Source organism: Schistocerca nitens, chromosome 7, assembly GCF_023898315.1.
Source record: "Schistocerca nitens isolate TAMUIC-IGC-003100 chromosome 7, iqSchNite1.1, whole genome shotgun sequence".
In the NCBI taxonomy this organism is placed as follows: Eukaryota; Metazoa; Arthropoda; class Insecta; order Orthoptera; family Acrididae; genus Schistocerca; species Schistocerca nitens.
The window spans coordinates 358,285,064-358,308,312 of record NC_064620.1 but is presented as its reverse complement, the minus strand read 5'-3'; the positions used below and the strand labels follow the sequence as shown (position 1 = coordinate 358,308,312).

At 37.9% G+C, this 23,249-nt stretch overlaps 1 protein-coding gene across 2 annotated transcripts in view; it reads left to right on the top strand.

Moving 5' to 3' along the window:
• LOC126194986 (stress-induced-phosphoprotein 1) overlaps window positions 1-23,249 on the top strand; it is a 52,104-nt gene that overhangs the window by 14,801 nt on the left and 14,054 nt on the right. For both annotated transcript variants that reach the window (XM_049933402.1, XM_049933403.1), the window contains exons 3-6: window positions 8,218-8,501; window positions 8,579-8,774; window positions 16,932-17,058; window positions 22,331-22,473. In XM_049933402.1, the coding sequence (XP_049789359.1) occupies window positions 8,218-8,501; window positions 8,579-8,774; window positions 16,932-17,058; window positions 22,331-22,473 (750 nt within the window). The remainder of the gene's footprint in view (window positions 1-8,217; window positions 8,502-8,578; window positions 8,775-16,931; window positions 17,059-22,330; window positions 22,474-23,249) is intronic.

Genomic DNA, 23,249 nt, shown 5'->3' with positions numbered 1-23,249 from the left:
TTCGGTGTTTTGTTGTCTCTGTGTTTTAATTTCTTGATTAGCTCTCTTCCCTCGTAATTGGTTCTAGTTATGTGCGAGTGCATGTGATACGGGAGTGACTGTGTGGTCATTTTGAGTGCATGCGTGTATGACACTCAGTTCATCTCCACATTTGTTTGTTTTTATAAGTGTAAGGATGCTGATGACCTCACCGTTGGGCACCTGTCATATCCACATACACATACATATTCAGATTTATGTATAACTAATTTGAAGCACAGTGTTGAGTGTTTCTTCGTGTGGCTGAGTGTACAACAGACCATAAAGGTAAATATATGAAATGTATCAATGTGGACTTTTCACAACCCTTTCTGTTTTACAACTTGATGACAATTCACAATGTGAACACAGGTTCAAAACTAGTAACCAACAAATTTGAATTTGACATGACAAGGAGATTAAAAAAACATAGGATGTAATAATAATAGCAGCATAAATGCCAGTTTGTACAACACAGTAAACAAAAAGTATGAGTCTTAAAAGTTTTGCCTCCAGTGCTCTCCATCACATCGTCATCTGTCACATGCAACTCTTCCCCAACTTCTACTACAGTGGAACTTGGAACTACCAGTGCCACACTCATATCCCCTTCCTTTGCTGCCTCTTTTCTGTCTCTCAACCAACTTCCCCACCCACATTCTGTGTTATATACCACTTGTGGAGAGTGGGGGGGGGGGGGGGGGGGGGGGGCAGGCTGAGAGACAAAGAGCACTTAACGGATGTATACAGAACTTTGAGCAGACTTGTATCTTTGCCCTTGGATGTGAAATTCAGAGATGTGGTTTGTGTGTTTTCCATTGATGATCTCTATTTTGAGGAGCTTTTGTATGAGGAATGTGTGTCTGCGGTGAAAATTTCTTTGTTTAACAAGCTACAAATTTTGGTAATAACGTTCTTTTCCACTTCACATTTTGACTAATTTGTTTGTAACAATGCCTGTGCGCATTTTTCTGACTACACTACTTCTTTCCCATTCTTTTTCCTCATACTGTATCACAATCAGAATCAGTTGATGTGCTGAACTGCCCATTTGCGGAAAAAATGAAGTCAGTTATCATTACGCTGTGAGTGGAATGTGTGGCAAACATTACAGTACTTCTGTAAATTTTTGTATATAATCTAATAGTGATTCTGAATCTGAAACAAATTTTTGAACAGTATGTGCTAGTAATGGAAATCTAGTAATATTTCGGGTGGAATACAAATTGTGGAATGAGAGGAAAGGTAAATATTCACTATACATTCACACACACACACACACACACACACACACACACACACACACACACACCTCTGTCTCTCTCTCTTTCTCTCTCACCCCCCTTCTCCCTCCCTCCCTCCCTCCCTCCCTCCATTCTGTTGATTTAATACCACCAGCATCTTTCTTATATTTAGTTGGACATCTCACTTCTGTGCACATGGGCTGATTAGGCAGATTGGAACCTAATATTCAATGGTTGAGAAGACAAGATTGTGAACAGAAGAACGTAGGGTGCATGCCGATGTTCCCCACCTTGTACCATATAGTTCATAGTTGAATTGCGTGCTTATTTTTAAATTACCAACATCCTTTATATTCTATTACTGGGTATGAATTATCAGTATATTGGTTGGACCGTGCTGTAACCAAAATTATTTTAAAACTGAAAAATGAAGTAGTATCTCTGACTGTTTGGAATACAGTACACAAAATGCTTAAAAATGTGTTGCCTTATATGCACAAACATCTTTCAGTAAAGAAATATATAAAGGTCGTGTTCATGGAGCAGTGTGTATCAGATAAAATTTGTTATAGGCTTCATTCACAGTTTTTTTTATGGCCCTTTCACCACATTGCGCAACCTGTAGCAGGGGTGAAAGTTTCATTCTGGAATCTGCAGTTAACAAAGTTCCCTACTTTGAGAGAGAGAGAGAATAAATGTTGAACAATGAACATGTTCTACACTGTGCGAGTTTAATATCAGGAACATTCAGTTAATTACATGGAATAAAGACTTTGCTACATGTTTTTAAAAAGATGAATGTTGCAGTTTTGTTTTGTTGTTGTTTTCAGTCTAAAGACTGGTTTGATGCCGCTCTCCTCACTACTCTATCCTCTGCAAGTCTCTTCATCTGTTAATAACTACTGCAACCTGCTTACTGTGCCGAGCACTTCTCTCTCTCTCTCTCTCTCTCTCTCTCTCTCTCTCTCTCTCTCTCTCTCTCTCTCTCTGTACACTTTTTACCCCCAAACTTCCTTGAGATACCAAATTAATAATATCTTCATGCCTCAGGATGTGTTTTACTAGCTGACCCCTTCTTTTAATCAAGTTGTGCCATTATTTTTTTTATGCAATTCAGTTCAGCACTCCTTCATTAGTTATTCAATCTATCCGTCTAATTTTTGGCCTTCATATTTCAAAAGCTTGTATTCTCTTATTGTGTGAAGTGGTTATTGTCCATGTTTCACTTCTGTATAATGTTACATCCCAGACAAATACCTTCAGAAAATACTTTCTAACTTTTTTTAGGGGCATTAGGCCATAGTCAAAGTCATACTTTTCTGCCCAATGTTTTGTCTTCCAATTCTGGAAACATCATCAGAGGCTGTAACAATCCAGAAAGGAGTCACAATCTCAAATAAGTTCTGCATGCGAAACAGTTCCAACTCATTATAGCTGCTGACATTGGAAGACGAAACATTAGGCATAGTGGTAGGCCTTGGACAATAGCCTAATGCCCATAAAACAAAAATCACCAAGGGTACTAATACCGAATGGGAATGTCTGCATTGTATGACAATACTTCACTTTATGATAGACCAGCGACTTGCCCAACTAATTATCTATGGCTGGATGACTTACCTGGCATAGCAATAATAAATTATAGTCCAAAACATCCTCGTGAGTCAAACAGTTTGTTAGTGAAAACTACAGCAAAATCTCTACACTAGTTCATGAGATTTGCTTTTACATACGGACAGAAAAATGCAGAATGGGGCTTCTAATGCATACCATTTATAGAAATTCTCCTATTTTAGAAATACTATTTTCCTGTATGTGTCAGCAATTTATACTAGGTCTACTTCAGCCGTGTAAGTTAGTTTGCTGTCCAAATAGCAAAACTCGTATATTGCTTTTAGTGTCTCATTTTATACTCAGATTCCTTCAGAATCATGCAATTTTCTTTCAGTTACACTCCATTACTCTTGTTTTATTTTTATTGATGTTCACCTTTCAATATCTTCCCAAGACACTATCCATTCCATTCAACTGCTCTTCCAAGTCCTTTGCTACCTCCGGCAGAATTTCAGTGTCATTGGCAAACCTTGAAACTTTTATTTCTTCTCCATGAACATTTATTCTGTATCCAAATTTCTCCTTGGCTTCCTTTACTATCGCATCTTACAAACTATAAGACACACTTTTTTTTTCGAAAAATTGCCTGCAATATGCAGGTGTGTCTTTCACTAAAAATTAATACATAAATGGCCAGTGTTTGATTTAAAATTCCCACGGTCTGAAAAATGACCACAGATTCAATGCCGCAGAAAATGTCTCTATCTGCCAACATTGGATTCAGCTGGCAACAGCAGTGTGCCAGTGCTATGAATATGAGTTGCGGGGATTCACAAGCTTGCTAACATTGTCTCCCTCTCACCCTGCCACATCACAAATCCAGAACACTGTCCAGCCTATACTGCATCATTGCAGTCTACAGTGCCAGTCAACTTGAATTGAAAGTTTGTGTTATTAGTAACAGTACAATATTTTTGTTAGCAGCTAGTTTTGTAATGGAAAAAAAAAGGTAATCATATGATGTGGACTATAAATTGAAAGCAATAGTATATGCAGAACAACATGGAAACAGATTAGCTGAGTGGCATTTCGTTCCTCCACCAACAGAAGAAAAAAGGAAAGAAGAAAAACATTTGCGATTGGCAGTCTAGTAAAGAAGAAAATGAAAACAATGAAGTCTAAATATGCAGATAGTGTATTGGATGCAAAATGGCCAAAACTAGAATGTGATGAATTGAAATGGACTCAAGGACACCGTCAAAATGGCATTTGAATTAATACAAAAATCAAACAAATACATGTTCGTAAGCTAGCACTACAGTGGAATTTAACAGACTTAAAGGGCGGAGTTGGTTGGTGCTGCAAGTGTATGAAGAATCATGGATTTAGCTTGTGAACCAAAACCAAAATATCTCAGAAAATTTCACAAGAGTCTGAAGAGAAAGTATTACCTTACCATTGCCTTATCATTCAAGACTGAAAGAAAACCAATGTGGAACTAAGCCAAATAATGAATACATGCGAAATGCCTCTGACATTTTGATGTAACAGAACTGTTGTCATGAAAAGTGCTGAAACTGCAACTATTAAAACAAGTGGACTTGAAAAAATGCACTATACTGTTGTCCTTTCATGAATGTGCTGATTATATTAAACTTAATCCAATGATCGTTTTCAAACACAAAAATATGCCAAAACTTTCTGAAATACTGTCAAGTGGTGTTGATCACTTACATGACAAGGGTTGAATGGATGAGGCTGGTATGAAATTATGGATGAGTAGCGGAGTGTGAGAAAGAAGGAAAGGTACTTCAGTGAAGAAGAGTTCTCTTCTTGTGCTAGATCAGTTTAGCAGTCATTTCAAAAATTTTGTGGAAGGGAAATTGAGATATGGAAGTATAGAGCTTGCTTTTATTCTGGGAGGGCTTACTTCACAATTGCAATCTCTTGATGTCTTGGATAAATAAACCATATGTGAAAGAGGAATGGAAAAAATGGATGTTGGGTGAAACCCAACATGAATTTACACTAAAGGGAGCTTTAAAATGACCTGCAATCAAACAAGTGTGTCATGGGATAAAATAGTTGTGCTCTAGAGTGAGAGAAAATGTTATTGTTAACTCTTTCAAGGAGTGCAGCATAAGTAAAGCTCTCGATGGCTGTCAAAACCATCTTATATATGAAGAGGACAACAAAGAGGAGGAGGAGGAGGAGGAGGAAGGAGGTTCAGATGAACATTTTCAGGGATTTTAAAGATCAATTCGGTTTTATAAACTGAGAATTTTTTTAGTGTTGCTTTGCAATCTGCTAATAAAAATCGTAAAAATGTTATTTTTTATAAAAATTGTGTGGAAATTAAGACGTGTCTTACAGTCGGTAGTGTTTTATAGTCTGTAGAATATGGTACTTGCTCATTGTCATTCTCAGCTACTGCGTTTTTCCCATGGCCTTTGACTCTTTATAACCGAAATTCGGTTTCTGTAAAAGTTGTAGATATGTGAATAATATTTTGCTCTCTTATCACCATCATAATTTCATAGTTTATTCAGATCAGCATTGTCAAAAGCCTTAACTGAATTTAAATATGTTATAAATGTAGATTGCCTTTCTTCAGTCTGTTTGTGAAGATAAGTCATTTGGTCAGTATCGCCTCTCATGGTTTTGCATTTCTCTGGAATGCAAACTGATCTTTAGCAGGGTCGACTTTTATATCAGATTTTACATTCTCCCGTGAATAATTTGTGTCAGTATTTTGCACCATGACTTATTAATCTGTTAGTTTGGTAATATGCAACTAGTTAGCAGCTGCCTTTTTGTAACTGGAATTATTACATTCTTTTTGAAGTCTGGGGGTATTTCATCTGTCTCACATATCTTGCATACCAGGTATAGTAGTTTTGTCATAGCCAGCTCACCGAAGGATCTCAGTAGTTCTGAAGGAATGTCACCTATTAAAGACCTTTTTGGTTTTAAGTATTTGAATGCTCTGTCAAATTCTTATCACATTCTCATTTCTCACTTCTCATTTTAATCTACCTAGCCTTCCTTGTCTATAATACTGACCTAAGCTGCACTGCATGCAATGTGGAGTGATGATTATTGTCATTGGATAGTGTGTTGCAGATCTCACCAATTAGTGATGCTAACTGTTACTGCACATTGCACAGCTCATGGTGTTGCTTCCTCTCCTGGAGAAACTGCAACCCTCTGTTTCAGAAGTTCATATGGGAGCTGACTATATCATCCTAGATGTATATCTTGTCAGTTGTCTTCCATATGACAGTGTTGGAGCATTGTTACGTTAGGATCATATTGTCATGTCCTCATCACTATGATGAACAATAAAGGCAGCCACTCACATCAACACCGAGCGAGGTGGCGCAGCGGTTAGATACTGGACTCGCATTCGGGAGGACGACAGTTCAATCCCGCGCCTGGCCATCCTGATTTAGGTTTTCCGTGTTTTCCCTAAATCGCTCCAGGCAAATGCCGGGATGGTTCCTTTCAAAGGGCACGGCCGACGTCCTTCCCTAATCCGATGAGACCGATGACCTCGCTGTCTGGTCTCCTTCCCGAAAACAAACCAACCAACCAACCAACCAACCAACTGACATCGACGCTTTGGGATCGTCAAGTGGGCCCTCAGTTTTCTGTGATTTATCAAGTGTGGGATCTTTCTAGGTGTAACAAAATCTCGTGACCATTTATTTCATTCATCCTCAATTCTTTGGTTATCGCGAGTGAATTTTGGATGCTCCTTATACCAGTTATTCAACCACCATTTTCCCTTCCGCTTGAAAGTAAGTAGAGCAAGTGCCACAGCAGCAGCATTTTGACTGTCTAAAATTTCAAATGAAGCTAAGTGTTGCACATTTTTATTGAGAAATAGTGTTGCATATTTTTATTGAGTAGTCTAGGGAGAACTTCTACGGTTTTGCACAAAATTACTGTTTAATAGTACTTGGAGGGCCTGTTAGCAGTCTATATTTTCTGCTCCCATTTTGGATGACTGCCCCTAGACAGAAGTTTTTGTTGTTCCTAATTTGCATTTTTCTTAAGCACTTGACACTCAGTTAGTCACAACAGCACTTTTTCCTCCTCCTCCTCTTTAACAGTCCCAGAAGAACTCGTCTCTATAAAGAATAGTGATCACCATGAAAACATTATGTTGCTGAAATTATCTGTTAAATCATACACATGGGCAAAATTTTGTGAGGTGACTGCCTAAGCTCATACCCCAAAGAGCATTGGGAATGAGTGCTTTGAATTATCGTAGGAGTTAAGATAGCAAAGTGTAGCTGATTTTGAGTATCTTCTTATACATTGATAATGTTTTTGTGGGATCATGGAAAATAGTACTAGTTTTTAGTGTTACGACAATATTGATCAGTGGAAGTTAGCATGCAAGGAAACGTTGTTGATGTATAGTATGTAATTTACTGTGATAAATAGGAAATCAATTAAAATAGGTCATAGTTATCTTTATCAAATGTAAATCTTTTAGCTTTAGGAAAGATAAATCTGTTATCTTTAGCAAACATTTTTCAGCTTGTGTACCCATAACATTCACACAAAATCATTGCCTTAGGCAACACTGCAGAATATCTTTATTGCCACAACCAAGATTTTCGTACTCACATTCATTAGTTGTGCCAAATGAAAGCCAGACTGCAAATTTCTAAACTAATGTAGACCTAGAGCTGCCTTACTGATTTGTCTGTTGCCACAACTAAGAATGTATATCTCAGGTAAAATCATCAATAACTATTTCAACATAATGAATGGGTGAAAAAGTATTGTACATATTGATAACAAAGCCATCAGTATCAGGCACACACAGAAAGTGAAGGAAGGGCTGTCTCTTCGTATTTTCCAACCTATGCCTATAGGCCTCATGAGGTGAAGAGCCTATTATTGGCATCGCCATACCAATCTCTCATAGGTAGCCTCCAATCTGGACATGACACAATCATCTGCTTCATACTGGGCACAAGCCCTGTGTGCATAGTCCTTTGTAAATTATTATTTATTTTTTATTTATTTATTTTTTACCGTTTTTCGGATGCATGCTTGTTACATGATGATTTGGTAATGCTTTCTCGCTTGGAAATGGAAGAAATTTACTCTGTAAATTGTCAGTAACATGAAGACATGACACTTATCAAAACACAAGTATCTTCTATTTACTGAATAATTGTAAAGGGCTGTACGAAAGGGCCCAATGAGAAAAAATGTATTTTTGTCCATTTGCCTGATCTGCGATAATTTTAACTTTAATTCTGGCAGATAAGCCAGCAATGTCAAATACACTCCAGAAATTCAATTACCTTCAGTAAAGTTTCAATTATCAGATTTATATTGGTGGTGAATTTTTGCGATAAAATCTAATCTTTTGTTTCAGGGTTACAGCAGGAAAGGATCTGCTTTAGCATATCTGGGCCGTCTAGCTGAGTCTGTTAAAGCATATGAAGAGGGTCTGAAGAAAGAACCTGACAATGCCCAGTTAAAGAAAGACTTGGAAGATGTAAAAGCTCAACAGTTTGCTGAGAAGGGGATGGCAAACCCATTTAGAATGCCAGATTTATTTATTAAATTGAGAAGTGATCCTCGTACTCGAGCGTATTTGGAAGATCCTGATTATGTGAAATTGATAAATGAACTGCAGAATAATCCAAATAGCCTAGGGTGAGACATTGTGCTATATGTGCTATTTACATTTTGCCGAATCCAGATTGTGGAAGTAATTGTATTGTTTTTTCCAGGACCCATTTACATGATACCCGAATTTTAACAACACTAAGTGTTTTACTTGGATTAAACATTGATCCTCATGGAGATGAAGAAATGGAAACTGAACCTATACCCCCTAAACCCGAAACACCAAAACACCACTCACAATCGAATACAAAACCGAAAGAAGAGAAGACAAATGACAATCTCTCTGGAAGTCAAATAAAAGTAAGTTTTTTCTGTACATTATGGTTTGCATTGTAAAATATTTTAAAAACTTCAGTTTTGGTAAACATTTTTGGAAAGCAGTGATGATGGTTTTATAGAAAGAACCGAAACTGGTTACCTGTATCATTGAAACATACATGACGTGATCAAGACTGAACTTTAGTCAAAATATTAAAAACTTCAGCTGTGATTAATCATACATTCAGTGTTTTTTCTGTTCATATGTGTTTATATTTTTGCCATGTGCCTTGAATGTACTGCTTTAGGAGTAAAATTAATTGTCAATTGAAAAACTAATAATGTTACATTGACTGGAGCATTAGTATGAATTATTTTGTGTCTATTTTTATTTGTGAAATGCTTGTGATTGTGCCTGATGTCATCCAACTTTGTTGCAGAACTTCTGATTCCCTGTGCTTCGCTATTTGTTGTCTACTTGTTCCTCATACCTCTCAATCAGAATTTTCTTCAGAAACATAACTAATGCTCATTTTTTTCATTCAGAATAATGTCATTTTGGGAGGGGGGCTGTCTTTAGTGATTGAGTTCGTTAGGCAAACCCACATTTCCTGATACAAAGCCAATCAGTGCCACAGTCCTCTATAATTGTAACTTCTGAGAATTCTTCAACAGTCATCATTAAGCAAACAGATTGAATGTTGTATGTCAGGGAGAATGGGGTTGGTTGGTTAACTGCTTGCATTTAACAGCTAAATATCTGCACAGGCAGTGTGGTTAGTTTTAGCAGCAAGCAAGCAACCTGTGGAGCACAAGCTTCAACTGTTTGATTGAGCTTATTTAGGTATGCACCTTTGCTAATATCATTTGTGTTGTTAACTTAAAACACTGGAAGTGGGACGGTTGTATTACCTGTGAGCATCAACATCCAACCAAATAATCTTCAGGTTAAAGCCCCTCATGAACAACAGCATTGAAGAATAGCTGATGTACTGTGCCATATGCTTCCTTTGATTAAAACCAAAAGAACAGTCTGTTGATAATGTCCCAACTTTCTATATGTACAATTATTTGCAGTATATGAACCGTTGAGTCAGTAACACGTAGGGAAATATCAAGCTTCAGAAGACAGCAAGTGTCACACCTACTGTCAAAACTGCACTGAAACACGTTTCTCAACTGTACTAAACTGCTCTCGAAATCATACTCATGCCTCAGTGTTAATTGAAGAAAACATTGTATGGAGTTTGAAGTTTTCTAAAAGAAACATCAAACTCCTCAGTTGTTGTAATCTCTCCAACTCTGTGGAAGATGAGACAAACGGAGAAGCCTCAATGCTTAATTGGGTCCCATGCAGAAGTAGAATGTTAATGGGCTAAGTGCTGTAAGCCATAGCACAGGAAAGACTTGTGTGTTTCTGTTCGCTAGAGCTTAGTTTTGAAGAATCTAATATCTTTGATCTAATGGATTATAGCCTCCACAAATTTGACCTCAGTGGGAAGAGAGTTAAAGGTTGAATTATCTTTAGAAATGCTACATAGAACAACTAGATTCTTCTCTTCGACACTAACTTAGAATAACTTTTATTTATCTTGATTGTGTCTTCATAAAATATTACTGGTTTTGATTGTGCCAGCAATCATCTTCAGATGTAGAATAGACAGGAAATATATTGTTCGTAAAAAGTTCTATCTACTTAAAATAACTAACACAATCAAACCGGTAATATCGTTTGATAAATACACAGTCTAGACAAATAAAAGTTATGGTAAGTTAGTGTCAAAGAAAAGAGATGGACTGCATTTGAGCCGGTAGGTTGTGCTGCAAGACACATGTGCAGCTCTGTAGCATATCAGTAAAATGAGTGTCTTATGTGCAACCAGTGCTATCCAATTAGAAATCTAGTTCATAGTTGACTTTGCTTTTTGTGTTGGTAGTGTTTAATCACCTCTGTTTTATTTGAAACCATGTCCATTGCGAAGAGTGGTGCAACCCCAACACAGAAGTGTAATGGAGGAAGAAAAGTGTGCAAAGTTGTGTGTTTGTTGATGGGCTGCATTGAGAAAGAAAGAAAAATTTGTGACCTTATTTCCTGTTTGTCGGGTTGTTAAAGAGGACTGCAACAGTTCTGAAACTATGCAAAAAATACTGTTTTAACAGTATGGAGAGAACAGTACAATATAGATTGTGATGAGAGTAGCACAGCAAAGCTGCAGACATCAGGCAAAAAGCTGCTGAGTAAGAAGTGAGTGACAGCTTTCGGCGATTTCCAAAAAGACACTGTTCGTCGTCATGTATACACTATTATAAAAGAGAAGGGAACAGCCCACACCATCTAAATTGGTGGCGTCACTTCAAAAAGATCTAAAAGGCAGCATAGTCGTGTTGTGTACTGTACGCAGACATAAGATTGAGCTATTCACTATTTAAAGGAAGTAAAATATTAATGGAAATGACGGATGGTGTTGTATAGTGGTGCAGATTTCAGTGTAGGATAGTGGATTTGACATTTGAAAGTGTAGTGTGGCTAGATGAAAGTTGTATTAATACCAGCCATTCATTACGTAGAGGCTGGAGTGCTAGAATGCCCAAGGGGACAGTGACATCTGCTGGAAATATCTACGCTTCAGGTACATCTGATGGTTTTGTGCCAAACTCCCCCTTTTTTTTCCAAGGGGAAAGGGGACATGTAGTTTTTCAGAAGTGGTTTGAGGTATCGCTTGTGACATATTTGATAGAGCTGTGAGTGATTGTTATATCTGCATCATTCTAGTGTTCATAAGAAGACATAACTTCAGCAACAAAAAAAAAAGATTACATTATTCAGTGATTGAATAGATGAAATGTGGATCTCAGAGAAGATTTGAAAAAGACTGCCTTAAATGATATTGTGGCACAAAAGAAACAAAAATTTCCAAAAATCATAATTGACGAGATTACTAAAAGGCACAGTCATGAAATTGTTAATCTTCCTCCATATTATTGTCATTTCAGTGACGTTAAAGGGGTACGGGTGCAAATAAAAAATTATGTTGCTGCAAACAACAAAAAATTCGTCATCTATCAAGTTCAGAATCTCCTTGTTGAAGCTGTCATCAAGCAACAAGTGAGATCTGTGAACAGTATTTCAAGTGTCATTAGAGAAGCACCCAAAAATGAAGATGTTGTGGAAGAATGTGTTGAAAACTGAATTATATGTCTGGGAGGGACCTGTGATAGTTCGAGCAGTACAGAAAAAAGTGAATGAGATTCTGATGGTGGTGTCAGTGGTGTTTTCCCTTTAGTGTGACTGCAACACACTTAGAAATTTAAGAAGGTAACATGCATTGAACTATCATCATATTGTACTTTCTTCAGATTATAACTGTTAACATACTGACAAGTTATTTGTCTCTCATTGTACAACTATTTGATAATGCAAATATGTGACAATGAAAACAAAAATGCAAATGTTGGATGGTATTGTAAACATAGTTTTCACTCGTGTGTGAAGTTTAAAAAGCAACTTAATGTGCTGTCAGTACATTAGGTTCTACATAGTTCTTTTCGATTTCTCATGTTAATATACTACATGTAACACCTGTTTCTGCCGCTAGAGAATGCGAGTAGTAGTGACTGTGTGTGGGGCCTGTAAGTATTTTCTCCTGAACTTATCAATATCAGTCATTTGTCACATAAATTACAGCCACTTCTTGGTCTATGCAAAGAGGTTTTTTATTTTTGTAGGACAATGTTGTTAATGGGTTTTGCTGTTATTATTATTTTACACCAAGGTTGATCCAAATTACATCCTTGGTCTCTTAGAAAAAAAGCTTCCCTTATGTCTTTTTTAGATACTTGTTTCGTAATATTTTTATGAATATCACATTAACATTGGGTATATAGACAGATCAAAACTGGGGAACTCCCTTCGCTATTCAATTGTTTTCTTTGACTGCCTTTAGGATTCACCTGTCAAATTTCTTTACAGCGTACAGTGATTAGTTGCACTGTGAAGGCACTAGACAAAGGAAGGTTTTAAATGAGGTAATCACTCTGGTTCCCGTATCACATTTCGTTCTCATCAGTAAACAGTAGTCAGGAATGTACAGAACTCTTTTATTTACTCTAGCACAGCAGAAGAATGAAGCCGTATTCTGTTGTGTACCAGGGCACATGGAAGCAGTGGCAGTCGAACATACAGGCTACCTACTTCATCATGGCTGTGCAGGCACAGTAACGCCGTTTTCTGGCGCTCTCTGATAACTGTGGAAATGAGTTCTAACAGGTCGCGAGAAAATATTGCAATTGGTCATGTGAAAAGCATTACTTTCAAAGTACATTTCATTTTACACAATATGAGTTGCATTAAATGTGTGAACAAGATTAGAATTTCTTAATTTGCAATGCGTTTGATTTTTCATTTAAAGCTTAACACTTTGAGAGCCAGCCACTTAGAAGAATTAAGAGCTCAGTAGACTAGATATTTACATCATTACTTAAAATTTTACCAGCACATTTGTGTGAGGTATCGAAGTGTAACACACAAAAAAGACAGATATTATGGGTGAAACCTTAGATCTTCTTGTAGCTACACCATGTAATTAATTTTCCTATTTGTGTATTCGTGCTAATTAAGTGATGTTACTATAGGCTGACTACATCACTTGTCCTATGCTCTGAATCACTACTTTTACATGTGACACATCTTCCAAAAGACGAAAACTGAATTTTGGAAACCATTTTTTTGCTGTCGCATTTACATTTGGAGGTCTGAAGTGGATTTGCTAGCACAGTTAACTACGGCACCTGGAAAACAGCAGATGTAATTTATGATTTAGTCAACACAATCGCAATTTCTCTTCAGTTAGATGAGGTGAAAACAGCTTCAGTCTAATATTTCTACTTATCCTTCACTGTACAAAAAGCCACTCCATCAATACTTGCCGAAATTTTTAAAAACAAAATGAAACATGACAGCCACAGCATGTTTCAATACCGGCTGCATTTACGTACAGCGAAAATCAATTGCATAACTTGAAAACTGGTAACCAGAAGCATATTTCCAGAGTTGATTTTGAAGTGTTTACGTGACCACTCAGAAGCGGTATTGGGAGATGGGCTTAAGAAATCTGCTTTTGGGAGCCCCATGTAAACACGATGAATATCTGCTATCTTTGGCTCACGATATCACTTTTAAAATGCTAACCATTGAAGAATGTGTGTTTTTAGTCAAACAAGTGTTCAAAGCTGACAGTAAATACAGTTTTGGTTCGTCAGACATTTAATTCAGTTTTCCTGGAGACAACACTCCCAGATCGCGATACTGTGCAAGATTTGATTAACAAATTTCGAAGTACAGGTTCAGTGACAGATGCACCAAGAAGTGGTTGTCCTAGCGTTTTGTCTGAGGATAAGCTACTCGATTTTTCCGATAAAATGACCATGAGTCCGAACAAGTCGTAAGAAAACTCGCCCATGAAATCAATGTTTGTGTCAGAGTGGCCCACACTGATGTAAGGAAAAAATTAGAACTTTTCCCATACAAAGTGACAGTTGTGCAAGAACTGAAAAATACTGATCATGGCAAGAGACTGCATTATTGTAAATGGTTCAAAAATTTCGTTCAACGAAATGGAAGGGATATTCTTAATGAAACAGTTTTTCATTGATGTGGCGTGGTTTCATTTATCCGGGTACATGAACTCGCAAAATTCTCGTATGTGGAGCACTGCAAATCCATAATGTATTGAGCAGGAACCACTTCATTCTGTGAAAATAGGAGTTTGGATTGCAATTTCTAGACGTTGGATTGTGGGTCCCGTATTTTTTTCAACGAAGCAATATACGCATGACAATACTGCAGCGATATTCTGTACCCATTCATAGGAGAACTTGTGAAATACTGAACGATTATTTTGAGCAAGATGGTGTAGCTGCTCGTGTTTCAATGTCACTGCTTGCTGATGTTTTTGGTGATCGCATAATGTCACAGGGACTTTGGCCTCCACAATCACCTGACCTAACACCACCTCTTTTTCTTCTGGGTGCAGCGCTGCTCTGACAATATCCTGTTGTTTTTCAAAGACTGATTATCTATTAAGCCAATAAAGTACAGAATAAAAAAAAGTTGCCATGTGGGACTGTCATTGTGAAAGCAACAGTCTATAAAAACTGTCCAAAATCCATCGATGAATGGAAAACTGCAATATCCACTTTCACTGCTTCTGTTACAGAAGAAATGTCACAGCTTGTGTTTGTAAACATGATTAGACAAATTGAATTGTGTATTCAACAACATTTAATATGAAAATTTGTAAGTAAAAATGAATATTCAGTAAATTAATAACATGTATTTAACTGAGTTTCACTTCAATATATTCACTGCGGCATACGGCACGCGCGGCTAACAATCGTGCAGCACTGCAGAGAGACTTTTTGAATACCCCGTACGTTGTATTCTTGTATATGCACGAAGTTCCAAGACACAACCAGTATGACAGCGTTCTTTTTCTAAAAAGAGGTTTGGGGATACTGTCACACGAAATATAATGCAGTGACAACTACTAAAGTTTCCAGTACTTTTTATTTAACTATAAAACCACATTGTAAATAACGTTACCTAGCATTATAACAGTTTTTAAATACCCTAGCTCACACATTTTCCAAAGTGTTCTCTTTAGCACATAGTAGTATTTGAGCAGCAGCTTGACGACTGGAATTTACTTTGTTTAAATTTTTTTTCCCTCAAAGAAACCATTTCTTATTTTCTTGATTCAACTGAAGATACACATACAGCAGCCCAAGGTTGTCCATTGTTCATGCCTTGTTTATTTGAGGCTATGCACAAATTTTCTACTTCTCTGCAAATTACGCAAAATAAGATTTTTGTTTGAAATGAGTAACCAGTTATTTTTCTCATTTCTTGGACCAAATTGCAACATTCTGGACGATCATCTGACTTGCAAATCATACCCATGTTACTGTATTTTCACACTTGTTCAGGTTTACATTCTCACTCTTACCATCCACCAACAACATCAAAATTTCTGTATTTACAGTCACACAAGAGCTACACTTAAGTTTTAGTGTTTTGGATTCAAGAGAACAAATAAAATAGCTTGTTATTTTTGTTTCTCATTGCTGTCAATAATGGCTGTGATCCTTGACAGCAATAGTTTGAATCGGACTGATTTCAGAATTGAGATTTTAAGAAGAGAGTTGGGTAGAGGTGGCTCTATGAATAGCTGAATGAAAAAAGGCCATATTATGAGAGTGCGGGTGTACTGAAGTGAATGGTATAATTTAATCAGAACTGGTTTCTTTATGGAAGATGTTGAAGCTAATTTTGTCATCTACTGTCGTAAGAGTGGGATTTAGAAAGTTTTAATTGCCAGAACTCATTGAACATATTAAAAAGTCTATTAATAGTCATTAGGCCCTTTGTAAATGATCAAAATGTCATTGACATACCTAGCACATGAAAGAATGCCTACAGTTGAAGCTGAAAAATGAATATAATTAGTAAATGCGCAGTTGCTGGACCTCAGCCAATAAAAATGTTTAAAATTACAAGATAAACTATGTTGTATAACTTTGATTTCTTGGTTGACTGTCTTACACTGGTTCTCATACAATCAGTCACTGAATTGTCTGTACAGCGTTTGTAGTATTTTGCTAGGTGCACACTAATTGTCTCACTGCGAGTCTTCCATACTCTGGTAGTGGAGCTCGGTCTGCGGCGTCTTAAAAAGATGCACTGACAGGTTTTGTGCAGTCAGTAGAAGCAAAGACAGTGTCCTCTGTGGATGTGTATATTGCCACCTGTAACTTGATGTTGAGCCCTGCAGAGAGCATGGCGTGCTGGCAGCCTATTTGTGTGTGTCTTCTTCCGCTGAGGTGTGAGTGGTGCGCCATGTGCGGTCGACATACGCTGTCAATATTGCAGATTGTACTGCCCTCTTGAATCCATCTCTCATTGTGGCCTTCTACCATGCTTTCATGTAGTGTTTGTTAAAAACATTGTTAAAATGTGTGCAGTACATCTCTCTTTTCAATATATTATTCCTAAGTACAACTTCATTTTCTTACATCTTCTGTGCTTTCCTCTTCCCTAGTACAAAGTAGACAGCAGTTGTGGACACTTATTTATAATGGCAATGAAATTGCAATCGTGGATATTATTTTCTGTTCGATATATAAATATACCTTTTCTTGCAGGCACGGAAAGAAAAAGATCTTGGAAATGAAGCGTACAAGAAGAAAAAGTTTGAAGAGGCTTTGAATCATTATAACAAAGCAGTTGAACTGGATCCGACTGATATGACCTTTCTTAATAACATAGCAGGTATGAATTACTATTATATGATATACTTCTGAAGAGAGTCTACCTATGTTGACTGATGAGTTTGCTACAGTTTAGATAGCTGTACGGAACGTCATCAGTTATTTGCATTTGATTGTGGTAACCTACTATGTTGCACATAATTTTTCTTTTTCTATATTATAGTGGTAGCCCAACCTTCGCTGTTTACTAAATACTTAAATAATGCTAATTTTTGTCAGTGTAGCGAAACACACTACTGACACTAATGCTGTTACATCTGTCGTCTGTAGTTAACTACACAGTTAGTTTTTATTTTTTAGCATTGTTAAATATATTTGAGGCTACTCATACGTATGGACCCGTTTGTGGATTATGATGTGGTTTTCTTGGCAAGCTAAATTTGTCCTGCTTCAACAGCTTATTAAGTCACCAGCCTGACCTTTGAAGAATGTATGGGACAAGGTGAAATAAATTGAGAGGCTGGGTACATAATTACGGGTGCTAAAGGCCAGGAGATAATAAAAGAGAATTTCAATTAGAGGTACTACAAAGAAACCATGGGTAACAGAAGAAAAACTTTATCACTTAGGAATGAAAGAAATAGGAAGTGCAGGGGAGCTAAGGTGAATTTGCTGCATAAAAATTTGAAGAAATTGAAAAGAAATGATTGACAGGAAGGCTGGCTCAGTGTTTAGAGAAGTCAAAACAATCTTCATTGAAATTAAAAGCAAGGGTGATAACATTAAGAGTGCAGTGGAAATTCTACTGTTAAAAACAGAGGAGAGAGGTGACAGGTGGGAAGAGCACATTGTGGAGGCCTCCATGAGGGGGAAAGACTTCTCTGATGACATGATACAAGAAGAAACAGTAGTGGACAGGGAAGAGATAGAGGATCCAGTATTAGAATCAGAATTTAAATGAGCTTTGGAAGATTTAAGGTAAAAGAAGGCAGAGGGGTTAGATAAAATTCCATGAGAATTTCTAAAATCATTGGGGGAAGTGGCAACAAAGTGATTATTCATGTTATGTAGAATGTATGAGTCTGTAGATATACCATCTGACATATGGAAAAACATCCACACAATTCCAAAGATTGAGAGAGCTGACAAATGCAAGAAGTATCATATGATTAGCTTAACAGCTCATGCATCCAAGTTGCCAACAAGAATAATGTATGGGAGAATTAAAAAGAAAATTTAGGCTTTGTTAGACGATTATCAGTTTAGCTTTAGGAAAGGTAAAGACACCGCAGAGGCAGTTCTGATGTTGCAGTTGATAATAGAAGCAATACTGAAGAAAAATCAAGACATGTTCATTTGTTGACTCGGAAAAAGCATTGGACAATGTCAAATGCTGCAAAATATATGAAATTCGAGGAAAATAGGATTAAGTTGTAGAGAAAGATGGATAATATGCAGTATGTACAAAAGCCAAGAGGGAACAGTAAGAGTGGAAGACCAAGAATGAAGTGTTCAGATTAAAGAGGGTATAAGACAGGGATTTAATCTTTCACCTGTAATGTCCACCCTGTACATTGAAGAAGCAATGCCAGAAATGAAAGAAAGGTTCAAGAATGGAGTTAAAATTGAAGGTGAAAGAATATCAGTGATAAAATTTTCTGGTGACATTGGGGTCCTTAGTGAAAGTGAAGAATTACAGGATCTCCTGAATATGATTAATAGTCTAATAAGTACAGAATATACTTCTCTTTTCCTTCAGCATTTGTCCCGCGTGCCTGCGGGGTCCATTGCATGGGTCCGTTGTCTCCATCCTTTATCACGGGCTGCATCTGGGTGGATGTTCTTGCATTTAAGGTCTTTATGAATTGTATCAGCCCACCGTTGCTTAGGTCGTCCTTTGTGTCTATGGCTGACTACTTCAAGTGTGTAACCCGCCTTGGCAATAGTCATCACCGGCCCATAAAACATGCCCAGACCATCAATGACTGCTCTCACACATCTTGTCTTGGATTGGTGCAACACCAAACTGTCATTAAAAACGTGATCTAACTTAGTGAGGCTCGCTGTCCACCTTATCATCTTCGTTTCCATTATACTTAAGCGGTGTTGTGTCTCAACTGTAGTTGGCCAGCGCTCACAACCATACAAGGCGACTGGTCAGATGACAATGTGATAAATTTTTTATTTTAAATTGGCTTTCATCTTGCGGTCATAAGTGACTCCGGTTGTTGTTCGCCACTTCATCCAGGCCGCCTGAGTTCTGATGTTGACCTTTTCGGTGAGTTTGCCGTCAACGGTGATTGTGGAACCTAGGTACTTAAACTTTCTCACACGAGTCAGATCTTCACCATTAATTGTGATTGTTCCAATTTCATGTCTGTCTGATGTCATGTCTTCGGGTGTTTTTTTCCAGATTAATGTGCAAACCGTGTTGCGCCAACCGGTCACTCCATTCTTGAGTTAGGCTCTGCAGATCACGCTTGTTTTCTGCTGCCAGCATCAAGTCGTCAGCATAAAGTAGGGTCCATGGTAACGGCCGGTGCAGATCAACTGTCACGGCATCCATTACAAGAATGAACAGAAGTGGTGATAATGCAGAAACTTGATGGATGCCAACTGTGATGGGGAAGTCCTTGGGTAGTCCTGAGGTTGTACAGACTTAATTTCTCAGCTGTGCATAAAATAACTGCACCCAGTTAATAAGCTGCTCCGGCACATCTTGTTGTCGAAGTGCTAGCCAGATGAGACTGTGTGCCACCCGATCAAAGGCCTTTTCGAGATCCAGGAATGCCTGATGCAGTGGCTTGGCTTTCTCATGATGTTTATCGACTAACAGTCTTGCAGCATGAATCGCATCAGTTGTGCAGCAGTTCTTCACAAATCCAGCCTGGTTTCTGGAAATCCGTGTGATCTCACGGATCCTTTGGTCCAGAACACGCTCAGAGGTTTTCATGGCATGGCAGAGAAGTCAAATTGGATGGAAGTTGGTGCACTCAGCGGGATTCCCCTTCTTAAAGATGGGCACGGTGATGCTCTGCTGCCGATCAGTTGGTTTTTGTTCCTCATCAGTGATCTTATTGAAGAGTTCCATTAACCATTTGGCTGCCTTCCAATGATGCGAACACCATAACTCTGCTGGAAGGTCATCTGGGCCAGTGGCTTTCCCAGGCTTCATTTTCCTCAAAGCAGTCTTGACCTCTTAGACTGCAATTTCTCTTACGGGCCCTTAAACAACATGGCAGTTGGGTATTGGTGGATGGGAGAACTCTTCTGTTGAGATCTTCTTGAAGTAGCTGCACCATCATTCTCTGGCCTTCTTCCAGTCAACTAGCAGATTACCGGTCTCACCATTGACTCCGTAGAACCGATGAACATTGTCTGACTTGCAATGTCTTGCTTTAGCGATTAGATTTAAGTCCTGTTCTCCTTCACGTGTGTTAAGTTTTGCATATAGATCAGCATAACGTGAGCATTTGGTTGCTGCTGTAGCCTGTTTTGCATCTCTTCGGTCTGTTCTGTACACATTCCATTGCTCTGGTGTTTATCGGCAAGAAACTCAAGATACAGAATATACATTGAGAGTAAATTGAAGAAAGATGAAGAGATGTTGCAGAAATGAGAACAGTGAGAAACTTAACACCAGGATTCGTGATCACGAAGTAGATGAAGTTAAGGAATTCTGCTATGTAGGCAGCAAAATAGGCCATAATGGATGGAACAGGGAGGACATAAAAGCAGATTAGCACTGGTAAAAAGGAACATTCCTGGTGAAGAGAAGTCTACTAGTATCAAACATAGGCCTTAATTTGAGGAAGCAGTTTATGAGAATTTACATTTGGAGCACAGTACAATTGTAGTGAAATATGGACTTGGGAAAACCTGAGCAGAAGAAAATCGAAGCTTTTGAGATGCGGTGCTACAGATGTAGGTTGAAAATTAAATGCACTGATAAGATACGGAACAAGAAGGTTCTCTGGAGAATTGGTGAGGAAAGGAACATATGGGAAACATTGACAATAGGGGCCAGGATGGTAGGAAATCTGTTAAGACATCAGGGGATAACTTCCCTGGTACTATAGGGAGCCAACAGACGTGCCGCAGTGATAACATCAGTTCCCGTCAGATCACCGAAGTTAAGCACTGTCGGGCTGGGCTAGCATTGGGATGGGTAACCATACGGTCTGCCGTAAGTTGGATGCACTCAGCCCTTGTGAAGCAAAATGAGGAGCTGCTTAACTGAGAAGTAGTGGCTCTGGTATCGTAAACTGACATACGATTGGGGCAGTGGCTTGCTGACCACATGCTCCTCCATTTCTGCGTCCAGTTACACCTGTGGGCTGAGGATGACATGGTGGCCGGTCAGTACCATTGGGCCTTCAAGGCCTGTTTGGGCAGGGTTTAGTTTAGAGGGAGCTGTCAAGAGTAAAAACTCTAGTGGCAGACAGAAATTGGCATGCATCCAGCAAATAACAAAAAGAAGGGCAGTCACCCTGTGGGGTTATGCGTTTTGGAGACATTAATGATAAATAGGTCCTGTTCTGCATACCTGATGTGATCATTGCTGGATTGCATGGGTGATTTAGCTCACACTTATAGGTCTGGGCCAAATACCAGATTACGAAACCATTCCATTTCAGAACTGTAATACATACTACAAAAAGGCTACGGAACTAAAACCATTGTGGTACAAAATGTCACTGACCTGGTGGTCTTGATCTCCATGCCCTAGGCTAAGGCGGCCTGAGCTTGTTTACAATGCATTTTACATAAATTTTGGTAGTGAAGGGTATAAAAAAGTGCAAGATTTGAAGAAATATTTGGTTGTTGTAACTTTTTTATTAAAAGAAAAATGATTTAAGTGTGCACCTCTGTAGATGATTGAGAAAACACCCAAAACTGGTAACAACGAAATTTGATTCCTAGCAATTTCTAGGACTTTTTTTTTTTTGTCGCATTTTACATCATTCATATCCGGTAATGTTCCTTAATGTGCAAAATCTGAGCTGTACTGTGATTTAGAGATCACATTAAACTCTAGGTCCCCTTATGACTGATCAGAGGAAGGCAAGGGCATACCATCCTCAGTAGGACCCATGCCCCAATAGAGCACTGTGGTGTTTAAACCACAAGACTCTTTTTTTCCGAGAGTAGCATGGACAAAATAATATTGCTTTAGTTCCTATGTGTTTATTTAGATTCAACAAGTCCAAACAGTTGTTTATGTTTTTAGAACTATGTGATAAATTACGTAATAAAGCTTGTTACAGTTCTTCAAATTACGCCTTTCTTGATATGTCATAGATCTGGTGGTCACTATTTTATGTTTGTTGCAGCTGTCTATTTTGAACAAAAGGAGTATAAAAAGTGCATTGAACAGTGTGAAAAGGCTATTGAAATTGGGAGAGAAAATAGGGCTGATTTTAAATTGATTGCCAAAGCCTTTACCAGAATTGGGAATGCCCACAAAAAACTTGGGGTAAGTGATTTTCTGTAAAAAGGTAACTTTAGAATTTGCTTTGTATGTTGAGTGATTGCATAGTGGCAGTTTGTGCTGCAATACTGTCATATTTATCGTGTATCAAGAAAAAAGGGTAACACGGTTATCTCTTAATGTATCAGTTGCTGTATTGATTTACTAATTAGGCAGAAAGTAGGTTAGCGCATACGGAAGGTAACCTTCCAATAATGACTTTTTGAATTTTTGTGTATTGAATGGCCCATTATGGTTGCAGATGGATTACTAACCACACATCATAGTTGAGAAAGCTGGTTGTCAGGACCATGGATTTGTCATGTTTTATCTGAATGCACTGGGTTTAACGATAAATTTCCATCAAGCTCCATGGTCTTGCCTAACAAAAGAGATGTGCATTTATGTATTTTCAGTCAGTTGATCACAGTTTAGGTAGTGTGAAAATATATGAATCTTTTCGTGTACTAGAAAACATTTAGGAGTTCAACTTTGACTGCAACTGGTGTTAAGTATGGCCTTTCATTTAAGATGATCGATAAAATAATTAAGAAATGCGTAAATTTCGAGCATTGTAGAACTTCTGTAAATTGTTGCTAAAATAGACAAGATGTCTCATCACATAAGAGACACTAAATCACAAACAGTTAGAAAGAAAGAGTGAAAAGATAAAATATTCAAGCTCCAAGTAATGTGTTGTTTCCAGTGCAGTTTAACATATTGATGGAAGAAATAAAGAAAAATATCTTTACTATTACAGGATTTGTAATAGTATGTCCTTG